General features: G+C 36.5%; 1 protein-coding gene across 8 annotated transcripts in view; it reads left to right on the top strand.

Moving 5' to 3' along the window:
* MARCHF1 (membrane associated ring-CH-type finger 1) overlaps positions 1 to 17,430 on the top strand; it is an 816,252-nt gene extending 798,822 nt beyond the window's left edge. For all 8 annotated transcript variants that reach the window (XM_073017705.1, XM_073017701.1, XM_073017703.1 and 5 more), the window contains one exon: positions 13,185 to 17,430. In XM_073017705.1, coding sequence (XP_072873806.1) covers positions 13,185 to 13,483 — 299 coding nt within the window. In that variant the 3' untranslated portion in view covers positions 13,484 to 17,430. The remainder of the gene's footprint in view (positions 1 to 13,184) is intronic.
* The last annotated feature ends 4,512 nt before the right edge of the window (positions 17,431 to 21,942 follow it).

The following is a 21,942-nucleotide window of genomic DNA, read 5'->3' as shown; positions in this document are numbered from 1 at the left end:
ATTAGCCCTTTGTCAGATGAGTAGATCGCAAAAATTTTCTCCCATTCTGTAGGTTGCCTGTTCACTCTGATGGTAGTGTCTCTTACTGTGCAGAAGCTCTTTAGTTTAATGAGATCCCATTTGTCAATTTTGGCTTTTGTTGCCATTGCTTTTGGTGTTTTAGATATGAAGTCCTTGCCCATGCCTACGTCCTGTCAAATTATATTTAAACCTGCTTTCCAATGTGCATATTGAAGGGGAGTGTGGGCATCTGTATAAATTGTTATTTGTTTAATCTTCTTGTGGCATTGGGACTGTGAATGCTGATCCTGAATTTACTTGTAAAGTTGTAGGGAAAAACTGTATAATTTAAAAGAAATCAACATATTTTAAATCCATCTTGAAAAACATTTACAATATTTAAAAAGAAACAAATTGTCCTTTTTCAGCCAGAATTGAGGTTGAATATAAAACAGCAAAATCTTTTGAACTGTAATGATGATCCTGGAAAGAAAAAAATTGCTCATATGTCTGTAAATGGTTGTTCTTTTGGATTAAATAGGCATGATGCCACAGAGAGCCCTCACCTCTCTTTCCCCTGTGATGACAGGAAAAAAAAAATAGCAAATATATGGTACTTGGAGCTTTAACACTCTAAATAAGCCTACCACTAAGTTTAATTTGGGCAACAGTTGTTATTCTTGCCTTATCTTTTCATAGTCTAGAAGAATTCTTTAGTATATTATCCATGTATAAACAACAAAAATACAAACTACAGCTACAACAATTTACAATATTAAAGAGACTGTAGGTGTAGATAGTAAAGTTGCCCCAGAAGTGTTTCAATGTATACATAAGGGACTAGCATAACAAATTGACTTTGTTTTCATGGCTGACTCACTCCCAGGCCTCCAAGTTCCTCCAGGGCAGAGGCCTTGCTTCGTTATTTAGAAAATACTTGGTGTTAGTAGAGGCTCAAAAAATGTTCACTGGCTGTGACTGACTCCAGCAGACGAGAACAACCCAAAAAGAATAGATGCTGGCTTGAGTTAGTTGTCAGAAGGCCAGGGTTCTAGCTCTCCCTTGGTCATTGACTAGTTATTTATTTATTTATTTTTCCTTTGAGACAGGATTTCACTCCTTCCACCCAGGCTGGAGTGCAGTGGTGCGATCTTGGCTCACTATAACATCCTCCTCTCAGTCCCCCTCCCTGGGCTCAAGCGATTCTCCTGCCTTAGCCTCCCAAGTTGCTGGGACTACAGGTGGGCATCACTGCGCCCAGCTAATTTTTTGTATTTTTTGTAGAGACAAGGTTTCATCATGTTGCCCAGGCTGGTCCTGAACACCTGGGCTCAAACGATCTGCCTGCCTCAGCCTCCCAAAGTGCTGGGATTACAGGCATGAGCCACCGTGTCCAGCCTAGTTATCTTCAATAAAATGATTAATCACTCTGAAGCTCATTTTTTTCATTTGCAAAACTACCAAGGTTGGAGTGAGTAGCTGCTAAAAGTTCTTTCTATGATTTATTATTCAGACAACATGAACTTTACCTTGCATCAAACAGATTGAAACATGTCTATATAAATAATGTACATATATGACACGTAATTACTCACGGTGAATATTGTCATTAAGACAAGTTAAGAAAAAGATTATAAATATGGGAAACAATTTTGTTGTTGTTGTTTAATAATCTACCCGACTGGAGAGAAGCAACCAGGATAAAAGTAAAGAAGAAAACCAACTCCCCTGCAGACCCCAAGGCCCCAATAGCCACTCACACACACCCTTCCTTATACACACACTTTGTAGTTCTGCATACCCTAAGCACCCAGCCAAAATATTCCAACTTACGGTGAGATGCTTTCTGTAAATACACACTGCCACTGTCGCTGTTAAGTGAACCAGGTTCTCTTCTGCTGCTTGGTGATTTAAAAAAGCTTTTAGACATTCTCCAGGTATCTCCAGTCGCATGATCTCCTATATAACATATGCAGAATACTTTGAGAAATCAAATTTCAAAGCTGGAAGAGACCTTAGAGATCACTGTTTATAGATGAGGAAATAAGCGATTTGCCTGATCTCCAGCTGTATTATGAATGCCCACCCGGGAGCTTCTGCTTTACCCACTTTGACTTAAAGAGAAAAGAGAAAAGTGAGATGTTACAGGTATGCTCCTGTGCCTTCAGGGGAGAGGAATGGGAACCCCATTCTATTACCAAAGGAAATATATCTTCAGAGAAACAGTATTTCTGGAAAGTCAATGAGTCTAAAAGGGCCTGGTAGATAAAACCCTGCTGATAAGCCATTGTCACTGTGGTCTGAAAGGTTGGCAGAAATATTTCCTAACAAATGCAGTATACATAATTGCTCCTTAAGCATTTAAGGATGTTTTAGTTTCTTTTTTGATGGGATTTCTGAGCATTTCTCCTGACGAAGGGAATTGTAACTGCAAGAGATGCCCAGAGACACACTATTACTAAATGCCAGTGGCCTGGCTGACAACTAACTAGACTTCCTCCCTCTGTGATTCTGGAGGGAAGCTTACCTTCAGTCAAGCTGGGACACCCTAAACTCACAACACAGTGAAGTTAGAAAGATCTTACTGGTAGACACCTGTGAAAGCTCCGCTCTTAACCTACAGCTGAATCAGCCTAAGGTGTGTAGCCTTCAAATCACACAGATAATAACAATAACGAAAACTTACATTTATACCTTCTATGTGTCAGGCACTGTTAATTTGTTTAATCCACACTAACAGCCCTATGAAATTGGTAGATACTATTACCTCCAATTTTAAGTAATGTATCAGTTGGCTTTAGCTATATAACAAACGATCCCAGGCTGGGTTTGTTGGTTGAAACCTGTAATCCCAGCACTCTGGGAGGTTGAGGAGGGCAGATCACTTAAGATCAGGAGTGCAAGACAAGCCTGGCCAACATGATGAAACCCTGCCTCTACTAAAAATGCAAAATTTAGCTGGGCATGGTGGTGCACACTTGTAGTCCCAGCTGCTCAGGAGTCTGAGGCCAGGAAATCTCTTGAACCCAGGAGGCAAAGGTTGCAGTGAGCTGAGATCGCACCACTGCACTCCAGCTTGGGTGACAAAGTGAGACTGTCTCAACAAAGAAAGCATCAGGAGAGCATGAAACCACCATCTGCAAACACATTTAAAGTTTCTGATTGAGTTGTGTTTCCTATTGTCCTATTGGCTAAAGCAGTTCATATAACCAAGACCAGCATCAATAGGGGATGGGATACCCCAGGACAGAATTACAGGGAGGCGTGAGCCAATCAGGGGCTATTATTGAAACAAGCTATCAAAGATAAAGAAATTGAGACGAAAGAAAATAACAGAGCAGGCCTAACACCTCAAGGAAATGAAACAGCTATCTGAGTTTAGGTGGATAAAGATGTAAAGACTGCAGCAGATTCTTAGGAATAGAGTTCTTCGGAATCAAATCCATAACCCTCAAAAACAATTGGAGATTTTGCACAGGAAAACCACTCTTGAGAAGTCATTAACCATAATAAGGGAAATCCTCTTAGGACATAGGCTGCAAAGAAATTAACTAGAAGTCTGAATCATTTGGGGATTTGGCTATTCCTTAGCCAGGAAAGAGATGAACAAGTCAGTCCGTTGCAGAGGTCATGTTTATAACTAATGCTTAATTCTCAGGTTCCTGGTAGGGAAATGCTCTTGGATAACCCAATCCATGTCTCCTGACCCGACTCCAATAGTACAGGATTAAGAAGATGTGAGGGATTTTTGTGTGTGTGTGAAAAAAAAAAAAAATTATAATTTTTACTTTTTTATTTATTTTTGCCTTTTCATTCAAGTTTTTTACATACTGTTACTTTTAACCTGGAGATCCCAGTATCCCTCTCTGCCTTGCTAAAAATAATCTTGTCCAGAGTCAGACTCCCAAGAGTCTAGAATGAGTTGTGAAGTCCATCTGCTTTTCTTTGTCTAAAGTGTTTTCACTCACTCTTTAAATATAAATTTCCCTACAAACTGTGGACTGAAATTTCTGGTTCTGGTGGCATCAGACTTTAAGGCTGCAGCATTTTGATCCCTTTAACTCTAATTTGTGAACTTTTCAATATCACATTGAAGGGCAAAACTACAAACTATCTTAAGCCTTTCCTGGAAAACCTATTCACATGTTGATTGTTTTGGAATGGCCTGGAGGATGCTGCAGCCTGCAAGTACCAGATCACATATATGCAACTGTAAAAAGGAGCCCTGGAAGAATTTACTTTAATAATCATTACATCAACAACAATATTGAGACTGAGAACTTACTGCTCATCCTTGTGGGATTAACATAATATAGAATGTGAATGAATCAAAGTTAATATGAGAGACTAGAGTAGCTTTCTAAAATTTCCTCAGAAAATGGTGGTAGAGAGAATGCCTGCTCTTTTAATTGCTGTCCAAGAATTTCCAAGAAATGTTTCCCCTTAATGCTTGAGAAGTAAAGATGGGCAGAGAGTTTATTACTAAACCTACAGAAACTCCTGCAGAAGTATTCCAGACACAAAGAGCAGTAGAGATGGGTTCTTGCGCCCGAGAGAAATGAGCAGATGCTTGAATTGCCTAAGTTAGATTTTCCAAATTCCTTTGCAAAATCGGCAAATAGAAACAACTTTGTGCTCCTGGAATTTAAAGTGCAGGATACAGCTTTATATATGACTGAGAAGAAAGATACCTTGAATTGCACATAGGATGCCCAGGGAAAAGATTTAGTGCCTTCCTTTCGCTACCATTGTCCTTTTTTGTGGTGTACATTCTTTTGTCTTTGCTAACGACAGCATAGAAACTGATTAGTCTAATAGAATGTAAGAAGACAATTGGCTGTGTCTCAATAAAAGGAGGCAAGTACATTTCCTGATGAAAACATTCTTGAAAAATCCATTTAACCCCATTTTAGCATCTCCTCTCAAGATGTCCTTAAAGTGAGTTTTCCAAGATACAATCCTTATAACCACTCAACAGTAATTTATTTCCTAGGAAACAAAAATTGTGTCCACTTAGTTGAAGGCAAGAGGAAGAGCAGGCTGTCTGTTAGAGATGGTCATTTGGATAGTGAGTTTGTACTCAAAATGGCTTTTGTATGTGGGGGTTGGGGTGCTCTGCACTCTAAACTTAATGGAGGGGTTTTGTGGGAGATTTGACTTCCCAGGAACATAGTAAAGGATGGCGTGGGCAGGGGAAACTGATTCAGAGATACCTTGTGAAGGAAAATGGAGGGATCAGGCTGAGTCTCCCAAAAAGGGCGGAGAAAATGGCAACTGTTTCCCCCTGGCCCAGATTCCCAGGTATATTATGGGCTTTGGTCACTGTTTCTGGAAAGAGAGGTGAAACGTGAGTGGACTTTAGATTGTCCACCATCTAAAGCATAGTTTTACTGACAGTGAAGAGGAGTTGTAAGAGCTTTCATTAGTCCTTGAAATAGCTACTGAGCAAGGAACTATGGAAAACAAAGTCCAGCTCAGACAGATTCTGTGCTCGTCAAGATTATAGCATGACAAAATAAAAATGCTTATGTTAGAAAGTGAGCTCATACTGCACGTGGAGAAATAACATGGAATTGGAACAGTGGGAAAATTTATTTCCAGCTGGAAATGACCTCTAAGATGGGTTTTGTTGGACAGGTAGACACAGAGAAGTAGGGAAGCAAAACACAGAAAGAAAGATCGTAGACAAAGGCTCAGAAATGGGAAACCTCCAGGCATGTATGAGGAACAGCTGCTAGTTTGGTTAAGCGGAGGAGAAAGCTGGATGTAGTCCATGAGAATTTCCCTAAAAATGGGAAATACAGCACATTTCATCTCCAGCCTGTCTGTGGTTAAAGCTTTCTAAACACATTGAAATTACTGCTTAATATAATAGCTTACAGCAGAAATCCTTTTTGAATTTGGAGAACTGCAAGATATCTCGCTCATATTCCAAATCCTTTCTGCAAATTTCCCAATAAAGAGACGTAAGTTATTGTCTTCCACGGCAGGGATTCTCAGCCTGAGCACTATGGACGTTATGGACTGAATAATTCTTTGTTGGAAGGTGCTGTCCTGTGCATTGTAGGATGTCTAGCAGCATCCCTGGCCTCTCATAAAAGTCAGCGGCACCCAACTCCAGGTACAACGATCAACGATGTCTCTAGACACTGCTAAAAGTCCCCCAGAGAACAAAACTGTCCCCAGTGGTGAACCTGTGGTCTACACTGAGTCAGTGTTTCAGATGATTGTTCTCCTTGTGTAGATGAAGACAGCTAAGTAGGAACTTAAGAAAAAAAAAAAGCCCTTCTATATTTCAAATGCGTGGACTCTCTGTGTAGAGAATAATTTAGCTCTTTTTATTTCTAGCTACCATTCGATACTGCTGTTTTACTTAGCATATAGGAAAAATGGACACAGGAGTCCAGCCGTATATAAATATGTGCTGCCACTTACCTGGGACTATTAGAATCATCACATATTCCTGATTATTCTTCAGAACTTCTTAAATCACTTATAAAGACTTTGTCTTGGAGTATTTTTAAACAAAAATAGCAAGTTAACTGCTATTTCCATGCAATTCACAAATCAAATTTCAACACTATCAGAGATTACTAGGTCAAGATCATTGGGTAATAATCTCACCTATGGCATGAAATAGCAAAATGGGAAGAAGAAGGGAGAATCGAAATAGATGGTCTTTAAAGGTCTTTGAACTCTGAATTTTTAGTTCAGTTATTTTGCTGGAACACCAGAAAAATCAAGAATAAAACAATTTTTATTCCATCAGCCTGATATTTTCTTTAAAAACTTTTTTATAAGAAAAATGATTCTTTTATATACTGCCCCTCAATTTTTCTCCAAAAATGAATAATATATGTAGGAATACATAGAATATGTTAAAAGTATGGAATATATGTTTCATTATGAACAACACTGTGAAATTTTTAGATGAGGAACTAGTGCTGCCAAAGTAAAACAACATTTTTTAAAACTTGTACTAATGGTCAAAAATTATTGTTACTACCTTAAAGTATTATATTTGATTGTCTATAAGTTACTTGGGAAATTTATAATAAGTATAAAGCAATTCATCTTATAATTTTCATAATTTTATGTAATTATTTCTGTATTTTTTATCCTAAAGTGAACATGTTTCTGGAGAGTATTGTAATACATAATACAAAAACCACTATTATCACTAGATAACAACAGTTATCGAACATGTGTTGGTTGCAAATACATCTGTATAAATAAATCAAATCCAGGTAGCATACTTTTATTTTTAAAATTCCTATCCTTAAGATCAAAGAAGTCTATAGGAGAAAGGGACCACGGAAACATTTGTATGTAACTAACAGACACTGATTAATGATAAATGCCTGGTATAGTCCATTGTTGTACTCTAAAGTTTCTAAAATCAAAGGTCTGTTTTGTTGACGATTTGTTTTCTAACATCTTTTAACATCTTCTCTTAAGTATTTATTGATAATTGAATCTGTTCCTTCAAAGACTTTAACTCCATGGTACACTAATTAATTTTTTTAAATAGTGACTAGGGTAGGGAGAGACATGAAACCACCAGTCTTTCTCCTAGTTTTACTAAGTTCAAAGTTACTCTATTTTACTCCAAACAACAGTATTTAATTAGTTAACATTAATAAGGTTTCTCCTGGACTACGATGTAGGGAATTTGCAATATTGTAAAAAAGCATCTTCTTCCTCTGGGCCAGATGGCAAAAAGATTTTTTCTCATGCCAACTCCAGAAGTTGACCTAGATTGTGGTGTTAGGAACCGTAAATCTATCATAGGGATTAGCAGGAAACAGTGTTGGCAGTAATGAGGGCACGAATGCTGTGTTTGCCAACCTCATGACAGACTGCACCCTTTTCTCCCTGGAGTGGATTCTGAAAGATTAGTAGAAGTTTATTGTAAAGAGGGCGGCACTCTAGACAGGGGAAATAGCATGTGCTAAAGCTTGAACCTGTCTTAGGGCGTGCAGTGTTTGGAAAACAGCTACCCAGGTAGGACTTTGGAAAAAGTGTACTAAGAAAGGCACTGGATGAGAGAAATCAGGAAGCTGAGGATGACGATAAAATAAATAGAGGTATAGGTCATGAGCATTTATTGTGCAGGGCTGCAGCAAATTTTAGGCACAATAAACTCCCTTGGGCATGGTTGAAAAGAAATGGAGTGTTTTTGTGCAGTAAAGTTTCCATAAATATATCATGCATACATTACCAATTTCCAAATATTTAAATGCTCACAAACCCATCTCTTACTCAAAGAAATCCTATCATCTGACCTAGACACAGAGATGAATTCATGGAACTAATCTCAAGTAAGGAGCTAATATATATAAATATATATATAAATATATTACATATAAAATACTATTTTTAGAGCAGATTTAGGTTTACAGAAAAATTACAAAGAAGGTAAAGAGAGAGTTCCCACATACCACCCTGCACATACACAAGGTTTCTCCTGTTATTAACATCTTGCCTCAACATGGTACATTTGTTACCAGTGAGGAGCCAATATTCATACATTGTTATCAAAGTCCATAGTTACACTGGGGTTCACTCTTTTGTTGCACAGTCCTATGAGTTTTGACAAACACATAATGTCCTGTGTCCACCATTACAGAATCATACAGAATGGTGTCCCTGCCTTAAAAAGTCCCTGTGTTCCACCTATTCATCCCTTCCTTTCTGCCCCTAAACTGTTGGCAAACACCGATTTTGCTATCTCCAGTTTTGCCTTTTCTAGAATGTCATATAGTTGGTATCACACAGTATGTAGCTTTTGCAGACTGACCTCTTTCATTTAGCAGTATGCATTTAAGGTTCCTTTGTGTCCTTTTGTAGCTTGATAGCTCATTTCTTTTGAATCACTAAGTAATACTCCATTGTATGGATGTATCACAGTTTATTCATTCACAGATTGAAAGACAACTTGCTTTATCCAGCTTTGAACAAATATGTATAAAGCTGCTACAAACATTTGTGTGCAGGTTTTTGTGTGGACATAAGTATTTGTTCATTTGAATAAGTATAATGTTGTATCATTTGAAAAGCTTGTGTACCATTGTAAAAAACGGCCAGACTATCTTCCAAAGTGACTGTACCATTTTGCATGCCTATCAGCAATGAATGAGAATTCCTGCTTGTCATTCCACATCCTTTCCAACATTGTTTTCAGTGTTCTGTTTTTAAACTTTAGCCATTCTAATAGGTATATAATGATATCTTGTTTTAATTTGCAATTCTCTAATCACATATATCGATAATCTTACCATCTGTTTATCTTCATTGATGACATATCTCTTCAGATCTTTTGTTCATTTTGTAATTAGGTTATTTTCTTACTGAATGTTAACAGTTATTTGTATATTTTGGATACAAATCCTTTTTTCAGAATGTGTTTTGCAAATATTTTTTCCTGTGGCTTGTCTTTTCATTCTTTTAACAGTGACTTCCTCAGAGCAAAAGGTTTTAGTTTTTTTTTTAAATTAATTAATTTATTATTATTATTATACTTTAAGTTCTAGGGTACATGTGCATAACGTGCAGGTTTGTTACATATGTATACTTGTGCCATGTTGGTGTGCTGCACCCATCAACTCGTCAGCACCCCTCAACTCGTCATTTACATCAGATATAACTCCCAATGCAATCCCTCCCCCCTCCCCCCTCCCCATGATAGGCCCCGGTAGGTTTTAGTTTTAATAAAGTCCAATTGATCAATTTTTCTTTTCATAGCTCATACTTTGGTCACCTAAATTTTCTTTTAGAAGTTGTATAGTTTCACAATTACATTTAGGTCTATAATCCATTTTGAGTTAATTTTTGTGAAAAATGTAAGGTCTGTTTACAGACTTATTTATTTGCATGCAGATATTTAGTTATACCAGCACCCATTTGTTAAAAAGACTATCCCTTCTCCATTGAATTGCCTTTGCTCCTTTGTTAAAGATCAGTTTCCTATATTTGTATCGGTCTATTTCTGGGCTATTCTGTTTTACTGATTTATTTCTTTATTCTTTCATTGATACCACACTGTCTTGATCACCATAGTGGTAGTAATCAAGGATAGTGTCAGTTTTCAAAAACCCTGTTCTTCCACCTCGACGTTGTGTTGGCTATTCTGGTCTTTTGCTCTCCATATACACTTTAGAATCAGTTTGTCAATATCCATAAAATAACTTGCTGGAATTTTGAATGGGATAGTATTGAATCTGTAGATCAAATTGGGAAGAATAGTTATCTTAATAGTATTAAGTCTCCCTACCCATGAATGTGGAACATCTTATTTCATTCAGATATTCTTTTATTTCCTTCATCGTAGCTTTATAGTTTTCCTCACATAAATCTTGTACATATTTTGTTAGGTTTACACCTAAGGTTTTTGTTGTTGTCATTGTTGTTTTTGTTTTGTTGGCACAAATGTAAATTAGCTGGTGTTTTTAATTTCAAATTCTGGTTGTTTGTTGCTATATATAGGAAAGCAATTGACTTTTTGTAAAACTTTGTATCCTGCAATGTTGTCATAATCACCTATTTAAAAAAACAAAACTTTATCAATTCTTTGAGATTTTATACATAGACAGTCATATCATTTGTGAACAGATAGTTTGATTCATTCTTTCCCAATCATCTTTTATTATTCTTGTTTTATTTCATTAGCTAGGACTTCCAGTGCGATGCTGAATAGGCATGGTAGGAAGGAACATCCTTGTCTTGTTCCTGATCTTAGAGGAAAAGCATCTAGTTTCTCACCATTATGATGTCAGCTATAGGTTTTCTATGTTCTTTATCCCATTAAGGAAATTCCATTCCATTCCTAGTTTTTATCATGATTGAGTGTTCGATTTTGTCAAATGTATTTTCTGCATTTATTGATATATTCACATTTTTCTTTAGCTAATTGATGTGTTTACATTGATTTCTGAATGTTGAACCAACTTTGCATACCTAGAATAAATCTCTATTGGCTGTAGTGTATAATTGTTTTTATACATTGTTGAATTCAATTTGCTAACATTTTGTTGAGGATTTTTGTATCTGTTCATGAGAGATACTGGCCTATAACTTTTCTTCATAGTAATTGTCTTTGCCGAATTTAGTTTTGGGTAATGCTGGTCTCACCTGATTAGTTAGGTAGTAATTATCTCTTCTATTTTCTGGAAAAGACTATAGAACATTGATGTCATTTCTTCTTTAAATGTTTGGTAGAATCCACTAGTAAAATTATCTGAGCTTGGTGCTTTCTGCTCTGAAAGGTTATTGTTGATTTAATTTCTTTAATAGATCTAGGGATATTTAGATTATCTGACTATTAATTACACCTGCCACTGTAATGATCTCTTATTTCTCCTGTGTGAGCTTTGGCCAATGATATTTTGAAGTATTATTTCCATCAGAATTAAGTAAATATTCAAGATGATGACTACTATGAATTATTCAAGTCATAAAGAAGTCCTTGCATATTAGGAGTTAGAAAAAAAATTACCTTTGCCACTGGTAAAGGTTCTAATACATTTGATTACATATATTTAATCTACTGGAAAACTAAGTTCAGATTTGATTACTCAAAGAGGCATAGAAATTTATTTTAAACTGACAATGCCAAACAGAGCAACAAATTAATGAAACATCAACAACACTGAGAGGCTTTTCATGTTTTCTTACAATCCCTTTTAAGATCAGAGAACATTTTTTTCCCAAAAAATTTCAAAGGAAGAGTCAGAGCCAAAGCATTTTGAAAAGAAAAAGAGTTTACTTGCAAAGGTTCAAGAGAGTCAAACTTCAGAAAAGCTGGATAAGCAAGTGAAAAACATAACAGGTATTTAAAGAAAAATATAAAGAAGATTACCATGATTACTAAGTTTGCATTAATTTGTTCATGGAGAAAAAACAAAATCTTATCACATGATGATCATATCCAGAAAGATCTTGCAACATGAGCTAAATAAAAGTCAAGAATAAAATGGTCTTTGTTAGGGTCTGGGGATATAAGAAATACTCAATGTTTCATTATATTGGGACCAGAAATTGACAAGGTAACCCTGTTATTTTTGGTTAATCTTAGGGTACGAAGTGCTTCATCATGACGGAAACAGGGCATGACTTCTGCTTTGATTCCAGAAGCATAAAGCAATGTCACTACTACAAAATATAGATACGATATTTCTTATAACTCTATTCACTGTTATAAGTAAATAAAAATCCAAAGTCAAATCATAGACGCTCAATTACCGTGGTTTTTACATATGTCTACCATCCATTCCTAGTGCACCGTATTGAGCCATACTGAGCTATATTTTTCTCCTTCACAACTTTTCACTTACGGGAAGACAGCTATTGTCCCCCACACTATCGTAATGTGGGCAAGAGAACCACTTGTCCCTCATATATTTAACACTCTTGACCTTCATATATTTAACATTCATAATTACGTGTTGCCTAAATACTCACTGTTGTAGTCACTGAAACACCTGTGAAATAATTTTTAAAACTGTATATTTACAAAAGCCTATTTCTAGTAATGATGATGGAAATTAAGAGAAAATATAGACATCTATAAAAGTGTGATGGTTCTCAATGACAAAATATGATTTATGAAACAAATGGCTAAAATCCTAAATATTTTGCTCGTTTGTACTCAGGAAGTCTCTCTCTGGTGAGATGTGGCAGCTTTTTCCTTCCCTTCCCTTTCACTCCTCCCCATCTCCCTTCTTCCATTCCTTCCTTTTAAATTTTAAAATGAGGGTGGAGAGACCTGTACATACAAACCCATGCATGTACCCATCCCTCATCTTCTTAAAAGGATTTTAAACTCTGATTCTTCCATTATGTTCACCAGCCTTCCTTAAAGGTTTAGCTATAAGGAATAAATGTCAGTGTCCTAATGTCCAAAATCTAACATATTATCTCATAATTATGATAGGTACTTGATGCTAGGAGAAATAAGAGATTTGACAGTGAGAAAATTTCCTGATATACCATTTTGACAGTACGTGTAGAATACTCAAAAGGAATTAAGCCAATTCACGTTATAATTCTTTCTAGTTATTAACAATATATTCCTTGTTAACATAATCTAACAGGCAGGCATGCGCTTTTGAAAGGGCATAGAAAAAAAATGACCAAATCCACTGAAGACAACTTGGTGATAACATTCTCTCTTTTTTATTTCAAAGGTGTCCTTGAATGGCCATTTTGGACAAAACTGGTTGTGGTAGCCATTGGCTTCACAGGAGGTCTTGTCTTCATGTACGTCCAGTGTAAAGTCTACGTTCAGTTGTGGCGCAGGCTGAAGGCCTACAACCGTGTGATCTTTGTACAAAATTGCCCAGACACTGCCAAAAAACTGGAGAAGAACTTCTCATGCAATGTAAACACAGACATCAAGGATGCTGTGGTAGTGCCTGTATCACAAACAGGTACAAATTCACTGCCATCTGCAGAGGGTGGCCCCCCTGAAGTTGTGTCAGTTTGATGGAACCTGTTGGGAGTTCCTTCACCGGAGAATATCTTTCTAGCCCTCAGCCACTACAAATGACAGAAGTGATCTTGAATTATTTACTCCCTTCAGCTCCTCCTTTCTCCTACTGACACATTTTTCCTGACTTTGTTCAAAGAGGAAAGGAGAAAAACACACCAAATGCCCAGGATCCCATGAAGTATAGCGTGAAGTATGATATGGAAATGTGAAGTTTGCCAGAGAATGATTTCTAAGACAATTAAGAACTACTGGGGCAATGAATGCTTTTAGGCAGTAATCAAAGATTAAATGGACCCATGATACTCTTCAAAGTAACAGGGGAAAAGTTCAAGAATACAGACTTGAATTGCAATGTGTATTACTTCTAGGGCCTTGTAATGTTAACTGTCTCATCTGGAAATAACAAACATATTTGGTTTTAAGCCTGAAATTGTCTGCATTATCCCTAAGTCACATTGGAAGCGAACTTGGAGGATGCGTATTTTGATATGTTTTGACAGCTAACAGATTTTTATGGTTATAGTGGAGTCCGGTTATTTTGACAGATGCATGTTTTTTAAATGATGCAATATACACTTGAAGACATTGATATTTGGAATTACGTTTAAGTCATGAACAAAAGATTTTCAGAAAATGTTCAGATATAATTACCTCTGTTAAATACCCACAGAACTCAGTTATCAGGTCTTATATTCTTTTCTGATTCCTCTAATACAGTGCTGTCCAATAGAAACACAATAACCACAAATGCAGGCCACATATGTGAATTTTTAATTTCCCAGTAGCCCCATTTTAAAAAGTAAAAATAAATGTAAAAATGAATTTTGATTTTTTAAAAATTTAACACTATATATGTTATTTCAACATGTCATCAATATAAAAAATTGAGAGAGTTTATATCTGTTTCTTGAATCAAGTTTTCAAAATCCAGTTTGTAATTTAAAAGCACACTTCAACTTGAATTAACTATATTGGATAGCACAGCCGTAAAATTAGAGACTAAGCTTCTGCTTTATTTAACAGTTGAATATTTCAAAAAAGTTTCATTCATTCTTTTATTTCAAAGTCTCATAAAGTTATGATTTTTAAAAGCACTAAATTAAGTATCCTCATTTTAAAGTCAGATGAAGTTCACATCTCTAAAGGGTAAAAATCCAAAAGTATAGAAAGATAAAATAATCTGCCTGTAGCAAAGTTGTGAAATTAATTTGTTTGTTACTATGAAGTACTTACGATAGGGGAATAAAATTATCTATTTTTGTTATTGAATCAAATGTGTAAGGCTTATTTCATCCATATGAGGTGTCAACTTGACAGATGAGTAATTACGACTAAGAATCTAGACCTTACTTATAAAAGCTGACAGGATTTCCCTTGCTCAGTTAGAAAGCAAAAATAGTCAACAGATTCTGTGATAAGTAATTAATTGTTTAGGTTTGACAGTTGATTATTGTGTTCTTTGCATATTCATGTAAAACTGATGTGTGAATGGCATTACAGTGAGTTAATGATTATAGATATAGTAGCCTGTCAAAGAAAGACGTCCTACATTAAAAAAGGTGTCATATTATGTTAGCTGTCATTATTTATTAACATGAAAAGGCAATGATGGCCATAAGAACCAAAGCATGAGTATTACATTGCACAAATCTGGGTATCACATGGATGCACTTTGTAATTATCAGTGTGCTTGTTCTTCACAGATCATAGGAAAAAGGAAAAAAAAAAAACTTTAAATGAGGAGAAAGATGGTATGAATATTAGTAGTGGCTGACATTGAGTCCAAATAGTCTTGATTCCTAGAAATAAACAAAAGGTAAACAATGTCAATTTTGTGTGTGTGTATGGCGTGTGTGTATTCATGTATATATGCGGGGAAAACGTTAAGGTATTCAGTCAGGAAACACAAGGTTTAAAACTCATCTTTCTTAAAACTTGTTATAAGCATAGGGAAAACAAAGTTGAGGTAACTTAACCAAAAATTCTGTATAAATAAGGATATAAGTAATGTTTTAAAAAACATGTGGACCTTAAACAAATTAAACTATATTAAATTCTTCTTAAATTCCCATTTTAAATATTCAAGATAAATATATTTATGAATAACAAATCTGTGGGTGATTTAACCATGGCACCACATCCAAGGGATTAACCTTAATGCAATTTTCGTGTTAATTGTCCCAAGCTTCTTACTAATCCATTTTTCCTGTGGGTTAGTAATGGCAACATGCTGTTTACAGATATTCCCGGGGAAAAACATCTAGATGTCAGCAAACAAAGAAATGTTGATTTCTCTTTTGTTTGCTCTGAAAGTAAAATAGTCATTTACCTTAATTAATATGGAAAATATTGTTTAAATTCTGTACGAACCTAAACAAGATAGGTTGCAGGGTTGACTTCACCGTGGAGGATGATTGGCTAAAATAAAGCCTCATCTATTAAGGGCTACACTTAACACTAAGAAAACATTTCTAGAATGAAAAGCAAAGCTAAGCATTATTGTATTAATAGTAAAAGAGGACATGGGATTTTAAAACTATATCTAAATTCTTGAAATTAACTTTTATGGGCTTGGACATTGTTGAAATGAGAAAATAATATAGCTTCCTGGCAGGTTGGAAGTCAACACTTGATTTTGCTCTTCTTCTGACTTTTTGAAACCCTGAAGTTCTGAATTTCAAGCTTTTAAGAAGCTTTTCAGCAGTGGTTGTTTATGGTTCAAACATCTGAAATAACTACCTGCATTTAAAATCTAATGTTGATTATTTTATTTTTACATCCTGTGTGGCAATGGAATATTTGCCCTTTCAAACAATAAAATGATTTAGCTTCGTGGCAGTGCTTTTTTGTAGACTGACTATACCCTTCAAAAAGAAGAACTGCTCTACAGAATGCCAATTTTGAGGCATGTTTACCTGCTCATGGAAGAAATAAAATGGAACTGAAAAAAAAGGACTAAAATTGAAGAATGAAATTACCGTTGTGTTAAAAACCTTGGCTCTTTATAATCATTCATCTTCAGTATTATCGATACCATAAACCAGACACTGATGCTGTTAGTTTTTTAAAGAACTATCACTCTTATTGTACAGGAGCAAAGATTACATTGTAAAAGAAAGAAATTCCAATTTTTTTAAAAGTAAAGCCCAAAAGGCAAGCCTAAGTACAAAACCGAAATAAAAATGAACACAATCTAAACTAAAGTGAGCCTAACAACCTGATACAGCAATGCGTAACCTGCAGGAAGAGAGGTACAGACTGAAGGAGTCTTTCAAAACACCCCAGCAGTCAATCTCACTCTGCGCTGCTTCTACACGCGATTATAGTCCCAGAGAGACGACCTCATAGTTATATTTTATCTTGTTTTACAAAAGGTCCTTGGGTACTCGTTAAAACATCTATTCTTTGGCAGGAAAATTAGCTCATTAGAGCAATGACAGCATTAAGGGAAATTATAAGGGCCCTGGGGTTGAGGTGGGAAGATTCTTCCATCTGCCCCATATGGTTTACCCTTCCTTGCCTTGAAAATGAATCTTTTGGAACCGAGTACAGCTCTTAAAAGTTACTAATATCATTATTATTATAGTTGTTACATAATACTTTAATTAAGAAAGATGAAAACCTTTTTTCTTTCCTAAGTCAGCCCAATGGTGCTATTTTACATATCAACACAGTTGAAAGGAAGTACTGTTATTTTGGGCTGCAGTGTTTCCTCCACATCTAAAGAAAGCCCATTTTGAAATTGGATACTGCATTAAAACAAAGAAGGAAAAATTATTTTAACTGTGTGCAGTTTTTGAAATTAGGCATTTGTACTATTTTGGTTTTACATAATTCTCTTGCATTAACAATTTACTGTTTTGTGAATCATGTGTACTAAAGCAAATTAAGAAAAAGAAAATATCTGTGAAAGACTTTGTATATTAAACAAGTGACGCAAACCTTGGTTGTGGTTTCCACACTTTTTGCCTAACAGACTGATATTTGTATTTGCAACGTCCAAACACATGTAAGTTTTTGATTTAAGATTTTACAAGGGTCTGAACATATATTATTTTAAAGCAAACCTTCATTGACTAACTCATGACATGGTACAAAAAAATAAATATACAAACAGAGAGAAATCAATGAAAAGAAACAATGTGGACTTTCAAACCTGCTTTAAAAAAGTTTAAGGGCCGGGCGCCGTGGCTCAAGCCTGTAATCCCAGCACTTTGGGAGGCCGAGACGGGTGGATCACGAGGTCAGGAGATCGGAGATCGAGACCATCATGGCTAACATGGTGAAACCCCATCTCTCCTAAAAAAATACAAAAAACTAGCCGGGCGTGGTGGCGGGCGCCTGTCGTCCCAGCTACTCCGGAGGCTGAGGCAGGAGAATGGCGTGAACCTGGGAGGCGGAGCTTGCAGTGAGCTGAGATCCGGCCACTGCACTCCAGCCTGGGAGACAGAGCAAGATTCCGTCTCAGAAAAAAAAAATAAAGAAATAAAATTAAAAAAAGTTTAAGAGAAATCACAGTGTAATCTAGAGGGATTTTCTCAAGAATAAGGCTTGGATATAGACAAATAAGAATATAACAGCATTTTTCTATTAAGAGCTAATAGTGGATTCAGATAATTACATGGATAATAAACATTAAAAGCAAGATATTACAATCTAAGAGGCTTGGTGATAGCAAAACACAAAGCCCTTTCCAAATGTCCAACTTATAAGGACCTACAGGGCTTTCTACCAGTCTGCTAACTATACGAGCCAACTCTTCCGCCCAAACTGGAAATCTGAACTTAACACCCTCCCTCACCACCAGAAATTATAGCAAACATTCCTAGATCATTAACCACTGCCATTATGTGTTCAATGATCCTAAACGGGGTGCTGTGATAGAGATTACCAAGTGTAGCAAGGGTGTGGGGGTAGAGATGCTTTAGATACAGAGGACACTTTTAAGCTCAGACCTAAAGGAAGAGAGAACAATCATTTATTGTTGGCCTTGCGAAAGCTCAGAGAATGGCAACGCAGGCAGAGGGAATGATAAGTACCAAAATCCTGAATGGGAAATGTCAAGCAAGGCTGATGGATTCGGCCAGTAGGGAAATAAGCCCTTGTAAGACTCTTTATTACAGTCATCCCTCAGTATGTGTGGAGGACTGGTCTCAGGACCTCCTTTGAATACCAGAATTCATGGATGCTCAAATCCCTGATATAAAAATGGTATAGTATTTGCATATAACCTATGTATATCCTCTTGTATACTTAAAATCATTTCCGGATTACTTATAATACCTAATACTATGGAAATAGTTGTTACAATGTATTGTTTAAAGAATAACGACAAGAAACAAGTCTGCATGTTCAGTACATACTTTTTTTTCCAGACTATTTTTCATCTGTGGTTGGTTGGATCCAAGGATGAGGAACCCTTAGATAGGGAAGGTCAACTGTACTTACAGAGGCAGTAAAATGCAAAGGTGTGGCCTTCCCATACGTCTTGTCCTACAGAAAGACACAAACAGAAAAGGGGCCAGATGACCTGATAATGCTACATAAGGGGAAGGGCTGAGATGCTGAGTCCATTTTGTTGAGTCCATTTTGCAGCTAAGTATTATATTAGATTGGTGCAAAAGTAATTGCAGTTTTGCCATTAAAATTACTTTAAAAAAAAAAAAAGACAAAAACTGCAATTGCTTTTGCACCAATCTTGAGTCATTAGTTTTATAGGCTGCAGCTCTATGCTACAGTGTCTCGAGGTGGAGTCTCAGAGGTCATCAGAACTCAGGTGATGACAAACTGTCTCACTATCTTCTTCCCAGAAGATCGGGAGGCAAATGATATCCTCCATATCTCTGTGTTCCGGGAAGATTACAGGACAGTCTTCCAAGGCTCAGTCAGGTCATCCGCGGCAAAACCCTGCCCAGCTTGGATCAAGTGAACATACACAAGGCCATCAGGGTGCTGGCAACAGGAGCAAGAACAGTGGCAAGAAGGCCAGTTAAGAAGCTACTGCACATAGGACAGACAAGACATGGTGACTTTGGTAAGGATTAAAAGTAGAGACTGACTGACAAGGGCCAATTTGATTTTCATTTTGGAAGTGGAATCACAAATACTCGCTAATTAAATTATATTGCGGGAAGGCATCAAGGATGATTTTACAGGCAGATTTCTGGCTTAAGAAATTGTGTGAAAAACTTAGAAAAATCAGGTTTCTGAGAAAATAAGGAGTGGGAAACAGAACATAAGTAGGAGTATTTGCCTGTGAAAGGAAAAAAAAGATATATCCATTAAATCAAAAGAAAGTGGTAATTTGTATTTTCTCAAAGATGTATAAAAAGGTTGAACATTGAGAACGCTAGTATTCAAGTCAAGCTAGAAAAAAATTAAAGAAAGTAGTAAAATAATTATCTCAAAGTTAGAAAATGAACTTAGTTGGGGAACATAATAAGATCACTAAGCAGTACTGAGAATTCACTTGAGATTTGCAAACATCAGTATGAAAATGGTCTGTTTGATATTCTTCAGCGATGTTGAGCTGCTTGAGAACAGGCATGAAGGAAACAGCTATTACTTGGTTTGGGTTCTGAAAGAGAAATAAGTCTGTTACAGAGTCAGAGGCAAAGGAATTGAGGGTATATGCAGGGAAGCAACTATGAACTTGAAGCTAAGCTCAACAGGATAGATGATGCATGAGAGTGAGGTCAAAGTGCAGAACTTCAGCAGTGAAGAGGGGTGGTGACAGTGAATGAAGAGTGGAATACTCAAAATCAGGTCTACAGAGTGGAGGTGCTGATAAGGATCCACGTGTGACCATTGAGAGGCCTCTGATGGGATGGAGAAAAAGACCGGAAAACTTAAAACTCACAGTGTTGTTATATTTGCTAGCCACTATTTGTTATCCACAAGGAATCACTAAAATGATTGCTACAGGGGAGAAGAAAACTAGGTCACGAGCTAAAGCATTCTATGAATGGGCAGAAGGTTCTTCTGGGAGGTAAGATAGTAAGGAAAGGAGGCAAGAATAGAACTTCAAAAACCTAAGGGAGAAATTATTCTGAAGTGGCAGTAGAGCAAAAAGGACACCTACCCAATCTCCTGCCCCTGAAGCACACGGAAAATAAGAATAGAAAAAGCTTCTATTTGAGGTAAGCAAGGTCCTAAAGGGACACCTCTGTCAGTAATCATGGCAAGGAAGCAACTAGGATATTAGGGAAAAAGACCACAGATGTGAGTCAGCTGCTCTGAACTTGGAAATGTATCACTAACTTATGTCCATGGAAGTTCAACTCATTGGTTTAGACAAGGGGTCAGCCAATTATGACAAGCAAGTCAATCCCCTGGTCTATTTTGTATGGCCATTAACTAAGAATGGTTTTCATATTATTATTATTTTACTTATTTACTTATTTATTTTTTGAGACAGGGTCTCACTCTGTCACCCAGGTTGGAGTGCAGTGGCACAATTTCAGCTCACTGCAGCCTTTGACTCCCGGGTTCAAGCAATTCTCCCGCCTCAGCCTCCCCAGTAGCTGGGATAACAGTGTGCTACCACATTATAGTTTTAGTAGAGATGGGGTTTCACCATGCTGGCCAGGCTGGTCTCAAATTCCTGACCTCAAGTGATCCACCTACCTCGGTCTCCCCAAGTGCTAGGATTACAGGCATGAGCCACCGCACCCAGCCGGTTTTTATATTTTTAAAAGGCAGCAAACAACACGCATATGCACACGAATATGCAACAGAAACTACATTTGGCCTATAATGCCTAATATATTAAATATTTACTTTCTGGCCTTTTATAAAGAAAAAGTTTGGCAGTACCTACTTTACAAAAATAAGTTACCTTTACTTTGTTCCATGGCCATGAACTGTAGACGTTGTCTTACAGAAAGATGCCACTGATTTAAAAGTGGTCTAGATGAAAGGAGCATAAGTTATCACCCCAGAAAGAACATGTTCAACAGGCAAGGAGTAAGGACATCTTAAGCATCACTCTAAAGACAAGTTATCTCTGAGGCTGCTTTGATCCAACTAGGAGTGACATGATTATTATGGTCCTAAATGGTAAATGCATTCATTCAACAAATACTTACCTATCCTAGTTTCCCAGCAGTGTAGCTTGTTAATTGTAATCTCTGCTTTGACAACACAGGGGAAACTAGAAACAAATGTTTAAGAAGGAGGACAATCTGTCATTTTTCACAAGTTATTCATCTAACAGTAGGGACTTTTAAGTGTCAGTCCAGATAAAGCAGTTCTTATTCTCTTTAATGCAACTTATGACTCAGTTTTTACAGCCATTTTAAGACTATGAGCCAAAAGCGAGAGAGGAGGAAACTTTTCAATGATTAAAGAGACATTAACTACTCATGTAATCCTAAAAACATACTTTTACACAGATTACTAACTAATCAACATAAGTTACATCACTAAAAAAAAATAATTAGGACTGTAAGAAG

The sequence above is a fragment of the Chlorocebus sabaeus genome, chromosome 7 (genome assembly GCF_047675955.1).
Source record: "Chlorocebus sabaeus isolate Y175 chromosome 7, mChlSab1.0.hap1, whole genome shotgun sequence".
Taxonomy (NCBI): domain Eukaryota; kingdom Metazoa; phylum Chordata; class Mammalia; order Primates; family Cercopithecidae; genus Chlorocebus; species Chlorocebus sabaeus.
The sequence above is the reverse complement of the archived record's forward strand: the minus strand, read 5'-3'. Positions and strand labels throughout refer to the sequence as shown.